Consider the following 10270-nt stretch of genomic DNA (forward strand, 5'->3'; position numbering starts at 1 on the left):
CTCACGGTTGCTTTCTCCCCCCTTTTTCCCCTTCCCTTTCTTTCTGGTTGTCGCAACCAGATGCTGGAGTCCAGGAGCCAGGAGCCAGCGTCGATGACGACTACTACATTGGAGGTGCCTACTACTACGTGCAGGCTGACGACGACGTCCAGGAGTAGTTTAGGAGGATCCCAGGCAGGAGGCCTGCGCCTCTTTCGATCTGTATCCCAGTTTGTGCTAGCCTTCTTAAGGCAAACTTGTTTAACTTATGTCTGTACTCAGATATTGTTGCTTCCGCTGACTCGTCTATGATCGAGCACTTGTATTCGAGCCCTCGAGGCCCCTGGCTTGTATTATGATGCTTGTATGACTTATTTATGTTTTAGAGTTGTGTTGTGATATCTTCCCGTGAGTCCCTGATCTTGATCGTACACGTTTGCGTGCATGATTAGTGTACGATTAAATCGGGGGCGTCACAGACACGGTGGCCGGTGTCGGGGAAAGAGAGACGAGATGGGGCGGCGACGACGAGAGAGGGACAACGGGCGAAGGAGAGTGTGTCTACCGGCAAGGAGGGGGTGGCTTTTTATAGCCGCCGGGGGTGAGACGTGTGTACGCGTGGCGAGAGGGGGACGACGCGTCGTCGGGCCTTCACTGCGCCGCCCGTGGGGAATCAATGGAAGGCTGACCGGCGGCAACTTTGGCATTGATTCCTCGCGGGAAACGAGGCGCTAAGGAAGATGACACGCGGTTGGTCACTGACTCAGCGGGCTCGCCGTTCTTTCGCGCCAAAAATGCTTCCCCCGACGCACCTGGGGGGGCCAGCACGCCGGGTTCGTTTAAGATGTTGATAAACTCCATGTTGTCTGAACTGACGAGAATTCTATTGCATCCCGAAGATTCAACAATTAACAAACCTTCGCTGAGCGCAATTGCTTCAGCTGATAGGACATCATGAACCAGAGATATATTTGAATTCTTTGTGGCATTCCTTTATTGCCACAGATAACAACTCCAGCGGTTTGAAAGAAGCATCGACATTAACCTTGACAAAATTTACGGGTGGTGGTGACCAAGAACATTTCCTTACCTTGGGGTGGGGGCTAGCTGCTGCTATAAAATTTTCTGCCCTGCTCCTCTCTAGAATGTTGCCTACTTTCCCCACCACAGGTACCAGCACACAACCGCTATCAATTCGGTTGATGACACCTGCCCCATAACTAGCGATTGAACCAGATGTACCGAAAGTACTCCCTCACAAGCCTCCTCGATCGGATCATCTAAACCTAAGTGTTTCCAAACCTTCTTAGCCCTTGGACATTGAAACAACATCATGTTTTGTATCCTCAGCACCCCTAACACAAACCAGACATCAACCAGGACCTTCGAGTGTCTATTTGCAAGATTAAAACGACAGGGCATGATTCCTTGCATAATTCTCCATATAATTTTTTCAACTTTGCTCAAAACTTTCAGTTCCGCAATAGTGGCCCGTATTGGATGTGGGTTTGTTCCTTCCGCAAGTGCCCTTCGGTTTATTTTCTGCCCATATGAGCCTCCAATTCAACATGGTAAGCCGATTTCACCAAGAACATGCATGATCTAGTAAGAGACCATGCCACAAAATCTTCCATTTGGTAATCAGCTAGCGGGATAGAGAGGATTATGCGCACATCAACAAACCAGAACATCTGAGTAACAAGATCCTCAGCCCACCGGTTTGTGTTTGGATTAATCAAATCATTTACATTTGCAAACCGTTTTGTGGAAAAAGCAAAAAGCAAACAATAGACACCCCCAAGTTAAATGTTTTCACATGAGCGCTCGGTCAAAACAGAAAATGCACTTTGGATAATGAAACAGGAAAACAGCATATTACTCAAAGTTATTGACAACTTGAACAGAGATAACAGGTCCATTTCAAATTAAAGTAATGAACTGATGTAATAAAGAAATTTGTAGTGCATCTGTAAAAGGAGGGAAATGGCAACAATCAGCTTATGGCAGTAAGATGCATATCTCCGGATAGTACAGTTAGCACCCTGTGACTTAAATGGTACTCCAATAATGAACTAACATTATCCATCTTCTTTATCATACACGGAGTCATGGAGTATCAACTAAAACAGCAGAAGTCAACATTCATTGAGCAGTCAGCAGTCACGTGACAGCAGATGTCCTGAGCGACAAACACAATCCATCTTTTATATGAAGAGATCAACAATGGTAAGCTGAACCGTGCGTTGCAAAACAGAGCGAAGGACCAAAGCAATTCAAAAAGTGTGAGTAAGATGGACCAAATCAAAACAAGCTGCAAATCAACAGATCACACATCATTCGGAACATACTTGCTGGAGCATATCCGCTAAATTGACCCAGGAATGCATCTAAAGATCAACATTTCACAGCTACACATACATGACCAACATGACATTAATAGTTTCTCGCAAAAAGCTAAAGAGTTACCAGGGACTGCTTAGATGATTTTTCAAAGCACAGGATCTAGATACGCACAATAAATTTTGGTGGAACTGCTTTCATCATACCAGTCATTCTGCTGACAGAAGCACTCATAATCTAGCATTGTAGCTTTTGGATCTGCTCTAAAGAAAGCTTTGGCGAGCACGGCTCCTCTTCTCCCACACATCTGCTAATGGAGAAGGAGAACCTCTTTTCAGAAGCTGGTACCCTTGGCTTGCCACCACAGCATCGACTCTGTTGGAAGGGGCCATAAAATTGACACAAGCTTCTTTAAGCTTCTGGCAATTGTACTTATCAGCTAGCCATAGTGCACTAGCCACATTCTCCACATTAAGGTTCATAACCAAGGTGCCTGCACACATAAGCTTCAACCTCTCTAAACCATATTGATCCGCAGCTGCAAGTAGATGCTGGAAAACAGCATTGCTTTCAGCTCTAGTGAAATCATCCATCACAGGCAAGGAATCGGTGTAAATGAAATGGAGGAGAGCCTTGAAAACCGCTGGTTCCACAGAGTTGATGGTTATGCGGCTCATCTTCTCCTTCATGGGTTCGCTGAACTGCTTCCGGAAGACAGGTGACCGCGCAGCAAGCACCGCCCTGTGGGCAGCAAATGTTTCTTGTTGAACGTCGAAGGTCACATCTGCTGCGGACGTATCCTCTAACATCTTGCGAAAATGCTGTAGTGCGTTAGGGGGTGGCACATCAATTTCACACAATGGTTTAGTTTCAGACACCCTTAATTGGCCTAAAACAGTGATGACACATTCGATCACAAGGCAGTCATCTCGGACATACACTGAATCCTCCAACGCCTCCCTTCTTATACACCTCTCCTTACCCCAGGTAGCCTCTGCGAAGCTGTCAGATTTGAATCGAAATGGCTCCTCATCCTCTTCAAAGAATACACTTGACAATAACGATTTGGGCTTTCCAGTGACTTGATCAATCAGTCTTATGTCGACGACCGCTGGCGCCTTCCCATACTTGCTCATGAACTCAACAAAAACTGATATGAATCCCTCACTGTCGTCGCCATAACCCTCTGGGTAGTACAAGATAGCCCAGTCGAATCCCCCAACCCTGAAGGTGCTGGAGCGGATGAAACCATCAGCATTGACGTCCATGCCAACAATACCGTGACTAAACTGACAGATCTTCAATCGGTGGGCGCCTTGCACTGCCTGATATGCGCAGGACGATATGGTTGTTGACGCCATTACTCTCTGCTTTGTGTGCTGTGGTGCCCCTGCAACATTAGCACATTCGTGTACGTTAAATATATCTATCTACAAGAAATCAATCGCTTAATCGTACTCCCTCCGTCCCACAATATAAGATCGTGTTGCAAGCTGTTACTAGATAGATCGAACTCATAAAGTTCCAGAGGAAAAGAGAAGATGCAATGCCTGATTCCAGTTCTAGGTGGAATCAAGAATGGATCCACATTTCACCCAATCACCAAAAAAAGAAACGAATTCCTGTTCTAAGAGGAATCAAGAAAGCACACGCATTGGTTCCAATAATCCATAGGATCCAAAAGAAGACGGCGAATGTCGGATTGAAGCAACCTAGACGGGGGGCTCCTTACCTTCAATGTTGCCGGCGGCGGACCTACAGCGTGTTGGCGGCAGGGGGGGTGGTGCGTGGCGGCGGCCGTGCCTTTCGCTCTTCGCGCTATGGAGCAGAGGTGCCCAAACCCAGCACACGCGTAAACGGACCTGGCATGGCACGGCACGCGGAAACCTGTTTATAAGCGGGCCGTGTCATTCTGACACGCGGGCCGAGCACGGCACATTAACTAAACGGGCCAGTCCAACACGGCGGAATGTGTGCCGGGTTTCGGGGCATTTTTAGCCTTTTGGGCCAATTACCTTTAAAAAAATAAAAAATAAAAATAAATAAAGGTCCATGTCAGAGACCTCCTCTTCGGGGGAGCTCCTAGTCGGCGCTGCAAGCGCCGGTTAGCGCTCGCAGCGGGAGCTAGCGGGCTGGCCCAATCGACGAGAAAAAACAGTAAAAGACTACGATGCAAAAACTGGAACTCGAACCCATCACCTAAGGAATAGCAACCTAACACCCAAACCACCAGAGGAGCTCAGCTTGTGAACTACCAGAAACGATGTAGGTTTGACCACTCCTCTACAGATATATAATATACCCAGAGTTAGTTATTTGAAAAAGAAATTCACAAAAAAATCATGAATATGAAAAATGGTTCGTGAAAAATGGAAAAAGATCATCAATTTCGAAAAAACCTTCATCCTTTTTGAAAAAGTTCACAAATTTGAAAAGAAAATTCACTATTTTTGAAGAAAAGTTCATCGAATTCGAAAAAGTTCATCAAATTTCAAAAAAAGTACATGGATTTTGGAAAGAAATCATTGAATTGAAAAAATGTTCATCAATTTTCAAAGAAGTTCATCACAATTTGAAAAAGTTCATGGATTTCGAAAAAAATCATCGATGTTGAAAAAACAAGTTCACAGATCTGAGAAAAGTTCATCAATTTTCAAAAAGTTCATCGGATTTGAACAAAGTTCATCATATTTTTAAAAAGTTCATCGAATTGAAAATAGTTCATTGGATTTGAAAAAAAAAGTTCATCGGATTGAAAAAAGTTCATCAGATTTAGAAAAGTTCACTGATCTTTAAAATAAGTTCATCAAAATGTTAAAACGTTCATTCATTTTGAAAAGAGAGCTAATCAAGTTTGAAAAAAAGTTCATTGAAATTGAAAAAAAAAATCAGCAAACTTGAAAAAATTTCATTGATTTAAAGAAAAATTTCATGAATTAGAAAACAATATCGTCTATTTCGAAACATTTCACGCACTTAAGAAAAAAGGAAACAGGAAACAAAAAAATAGGGAAAAAAACATGGAGAACATAGTGGGCATTTCCTGCATTTATAAGAAGGCTGAAAGGAGGTTTGTAATCGCGAGTGGCGTAGGTGGCCTAGTGGTTACTGGAGGGATCTAGCAATAGAAAGATCGCTGGTTCGATTCCTGGGTACGCACACGTTCCCTTTGCCATCCTTTTTTGAGTGTCAAACAGGTACTTGGGCCGAGCCCATCTAACTCCGCTGCAGGCGCCAGTTTGCGAAAACAGCTGTAACCGGCGCCCGCAGCGCCAAATAGGGATTACCCCTCTTCGGCGCCTTATGCGCCGCTTCGCTCGGCTGGCGCTCGTAGCAGCCTCGCACGGGCCGGCCCAGCTAGCGCGATCGCTATTTCCGTTCGGTTCGAGGCAGGTGCGTTCGTTCGTTTCTTCCTTTGTTTTTTTTTCGGTTTTCGTCGCTTCTTCATTCATCTAGAAATAACATGGATTAAAATTTTATGAACTTGAAAAAGTTCATCAGTTCTGAAAAAAGTTCATCAACTTTGAAGCAAATTTCACAAAAAATGGAAAAAGTTCATCGAATTTCAATAAAAGTTCGTGAACTTTGAGAACAGTTCATCAAAATTTGAAAAAACAATTCATCAAAGTTGAAAATAGTTCACCAAGTTTGAAAAAAGTTCATCAAAAATTGAAAAAAAGTTCATCAAATTTGATAATAGTTCACCGAGTATAAAAATAGTTCATCGATCTAAAAGAAGTTCATCGGAAATTGAAAAAAGTTCACCGAGGTTGAAAAATTTTCATCGAAAATTGAGAAAAAAGTTCATCAAATTTGAAAATAGTTCACCAAGTTTAAAAAATCATTGAATTTGAAAAAAGTTCATCGAAAATTGAAAAAAAGTTCACCGAATTTGAAAAACAGTTAATTGAATTCGAAAAAGGTTCATTAATATAGGAAAGCGTTCATCAATTTGCAGAAAAAAATCATGAAGAGAGAATGTTTCTCGAAATAGAAAAAAGAATGGAAAAAGGAACGGATGAAGAAGAAAAGAGTGCAAACATGTATGCGAACACAAGATGTGAAGTGGTTGATTGGTTATCGTTCTATACTCTAGGTTGCTGTTCGCGGGATCGAATCACAGATCTGGCGCAATTTTTGCAGTTTAGGAAACAAGAAAAATAAATCAAAATGGGTCGGCCCGACCGTGATGAGGGGGTGTGCGCCCGTTAGTAGAATGAACAGTATCGGGCGCTGAGGGCGCCGAATAGGATTTGGCTCCGTGTCAGGCCTCATCTTGGCGGAAAACGGGCGTGCCACGGGCCAAAAACGGGCCGTTGTCGCATGCCTGGTCGGGTCCATTACGTGTCGGGCACGCGTCATCGTGGGTCGACCCACGAAAAACACCTGTTTGGCCAGCTCCATCAGGGAGGGTCCCAATATACAATTTTTTTCATGGGAACTAGTATTAATATGTCCTAAATCCTCACTGTCACACAATACCACATGGTTGTTAATAGGGCCGAGATATTCGTCACCCTCTCTTATTATATCACTACACCATATGTTTACGTCCCATAATTTTGTACTACATCGAAAGTGAAATGAGAAGGTCTTCGATTTCATGGTCCAATTTGAGGTAGGGAACGATCTTCAGATACTGATACGTCTTCAACGTATTTATAATTTTTTATTGTTCCATGTTATTATATTATCATTTTTGGATGTTTTATATTTAATTTATAGCAACTTTATATCATTTTTGGGGACTAATCTATTGACATAGTGTCCAGTGCCAGTTGCTGCTTTTTGCTTGTTTTTTTACTTCGCAGAATATCAGTACCAAACGGAGTCCAAACGCAGCGAAACTTTTTGGAGATTTTTTCTGGACCAGAAGACACCCAGTGGGCCAAGAAAGCACCAAAGGGGAGGCCCGTGGGGAGTACAACCCACCAGGGCATGCCTAGGAGCCCAGGTGTGCCCAGGGGAGTTGTGTCCCCCACGGAGACCTCCCCCACCACCTCTTCGCCCAATAAATTCTCAAATATTCCAGAAACCCTAAGATAGTCGACGAAACACAATTCCAGTTGCTGCAAGTTCGAGAACCACGAGATCCAATCTAGACACCATCACAGAGGGGTTCATCATTCTCATTGGCGCCTCTCCGATGATGCGTGAGTAGTCCACCATAGACCTACGGGTCCATAGGCAGTAGCTAGATGGATTCCTCTCTTTTTTTGATTCTAAATACAATGGTCTCTTGGAGATCTATTTGATGTAACTATTTTGCGGTGTGTTTTTTGGGATCCGATGAACTTTGAGTTTACGATCAGATCTATATCCATGAATATTATTTGAGTTTTCTTTGATCTCTTATATGCATGATTATTTATAGCCTCGTATTTCTTCTTCGAATCTTTGGTTTAGTTAGGCCAACTAGATCGTTTTTTCTTGCCATGGGAAGAGGTGCTTTGTAACACCCACGATGCGGCTATATCTCCCACCTGTCGAAGCACGACTTAGAGGCATAACCGCATTATGGTTTTGTCGCAAGAAGGGTCATCTTCACACAATCCCATGTAATGAACAAGAAAGGGATAAAGAGTTGGCTTACAATCGCCACTTCACACAATGAACATATAATAAGTCATACACCATTCAGAGTACATACATATAGTCCGACTACGGACGAAGCCAAAAGAAAAGAAGATAACCCAACTGCTAGATCCCTGATCGTCCCAACTGGGCTTCACTACTGATCAACAAGAAACAAAACATAGCAACAACTAAGATCTTCGTTGAGCTCCCATCTGAGCTCTGTTGCATCACCTGCACTGGTATCATCGGCACCTGCAACTGTTGTGATAGTATCTGGTGAGTCACGAGGACTCAGCAATCTCAAAACCCGCGAGATCAAGACTATTTAAGCTTATGGGTAGAAAGTGGTAAAGTGGTGAGGCTGCAGCAGCGACTAAGCATGGTATGGTGGCTGACATATGCAAATAAGAGTGAGAAGAGAGCAAATGGAACGGTCGTGAACTAGCAATGATCAAGAAGTGATCCTGAACTCCTACTTACGTCAAACATAACCCAGAAACCGTGTTCACTTCCCGGACTCTGCCGAGAAGAGACCATCACGGCTACACACGCGGTTGATGCATTTTAATTTGGATATGGTGTCAAGTTATCTACAACCGGATATTAACAAATTCCCATCTGCCTATAACCGCAGGCACGGCTTTCGAAAGATTATACCCTGCAGGGGTGTCCCAACTTAGCCCATGACAAGCTCTCGCGATCAACGAAGGAATATACCTTCTCCCAGGAAGACCCGATTAGACTCAGAATCCCGGTTTACAAGACATTTCGACAATGGTAAAACAAGACCAGCAAAGCCTCCCGCTGTGCCGACAAATCCCGATAGGAGCTGCACATATCTCGTTCTCAGGGCACACCGGATTGTCCAAACTTCCGGTAGGCCAGCCCAGAGTTGCCCCTGGTGGCCACCAGCGGCTGACAGGTTGGACCAACACTCACGGCGAGCACTGGCCTGGGGGGGGGGGGTAAAATAAAGATGACCCTTGAGTCTGCAGAACCCAAGGGAAAAAGGCTTAGGTAGGCAAATGGTAAAACCAAGGTTGGGCCTTGCTGGAGGAGTTTTATTCAAAGCGAACTGTCAAGGGGGTCCCATAAATCACCCAACCGCGTAAGGAACGCAAAATCCAGGAACATAACACCGGTATGACGGAAACTAGGGCGGCAAGAGTGGAACAAAACACCAGGCATAAGGCCGAGTCTTCCACCCTTTACCAAATATATAGATGCATTAATAATATAAGAGATATTGTGATATCCCAACATAATCCTGTCCATCATGGAGCAATCTTCAACTTCACCTGCAACTAACAACGCTATAAGAGGGGCTGAGCAAAGCGGTAACATAGCCAAACAAAGGTTTGCTAGGAAGGGTGAAAAGGTTAGAGGCTGACATGGCAATATGGGAGGCATGGCAGACAAGTGATAGGTAGCGCAACATAGCGATAGAACGAAGCAACTAGCAAGCAAAGATAGAAGTGATATCGAAGGTAATGGTCATCTTGCCTGAAATCCCGCAAGGAAGAAGAACGAGTCCATGAAGAAGACAAACAGACGTAGTCGAACGAATCCTCACAACTCCGGAACGAAACCGAAGCTAACGAGAGAAGCAACCCGGAAAGAAGCAAACAACATGGTAAACGCACAAGCATAATCATGGCATGATGCACAACCAAATATGATGCATGTCCGGTTTAATGAGCCATGGCATGGAAAAGCAAACAACACTACAATTTAAGTGGAGCTCAATATGCAACGAGTTGCATATTGACGGAACACCACATCAATTATTTAGTTCTCTCTCGGTTATGTGCCCAACAGTATTAAATGTTGTTAAACATGGCAAGGGGTGAAGCATAATTAAACTAACAATTTAGGCAAGTTTAAATGAGGCCGGAACAACAAACAACAATTCCGGAAAGTCCCCATGTCATTTAGTAGTTTAAAGCAAACACAATTTTAAGCATTTAAATGTTGTTATCATGATGTGGATGACATATACAAGTTTATGCAATTTTTATGAAAATGTTGACATGAGCATGATAAGGAGCATTTGGTCACCATGGCAGAATGAAAAGGGTGCCACGGCGGCGAAACAACAATGGTGCCACGGCAACATATCCGAAAATGATGCCATGGCAACATATCCAAAAATGATGCCACGACAACATATCGGTTCCGGTAGCTCACGGAGATACCGGTGCAAAAGGAGGCGTGCGGATGCGTGTCATGCAAGGATGGTGGGGTGATCCCGGATTCCAGGTGTCCCACATAACGGCGGCATGGCTTACGGCGAACGTGCAAGGAACAATTCGGACACGGTCCAAACATAGGGTGCATCTCATACAACAAATGCATTCGGTCCACGGACGTCGTC

At 44.1% G+C, this 10270-nt stretch overlaps 1 protein-coding gene across 1 annotated transcript; it reads right to left on the bottom strand.

The window, feature by feature from the left end:
* Nucleotides 1-2312: 2312 nt before the first annotated feature.
* On the bottom strand, nucleotides 2313-4180 carry LOC123157750 (BTB/POZ and MATH domain-containing protein 3). Its single transcript, XM_044575967.1, has 2 exons — nucleotides 4052-4180; nucleotides 2313-3709 (listed from the first exon to the last, which is right to left on the bottom strand). Exon 2 carries the CDS (start codon nucleotides 3678-3680, stop codon nucleotides 2583-2585), a length of 1098 nt encoding a protein of 365 aa, XP_044431902.1. The 5' UTR covers nucleotides 3681-3709; nucleotides 4052-4180; the 3' UTR covers nucleotides 2313-2582.
* Between the last annotated feature and the right edge of the window lie 6090 nt (nucleotides 4181-10270).

Source organism: Triticum aestivum, chromosome 7B, assembly GCF_018294505.1.
Source record: "Triticum aestivum cultivar Chinese Spring chromosome 7B, IWGSC CS RefSeq v2.1, whole genome shotgun sequence".
NCBI lineage: Eukaryota > Viridiplantae > Streptophyta > Magnoliopsida > Poales > Poaceae > Triticum > Triticum aestivum.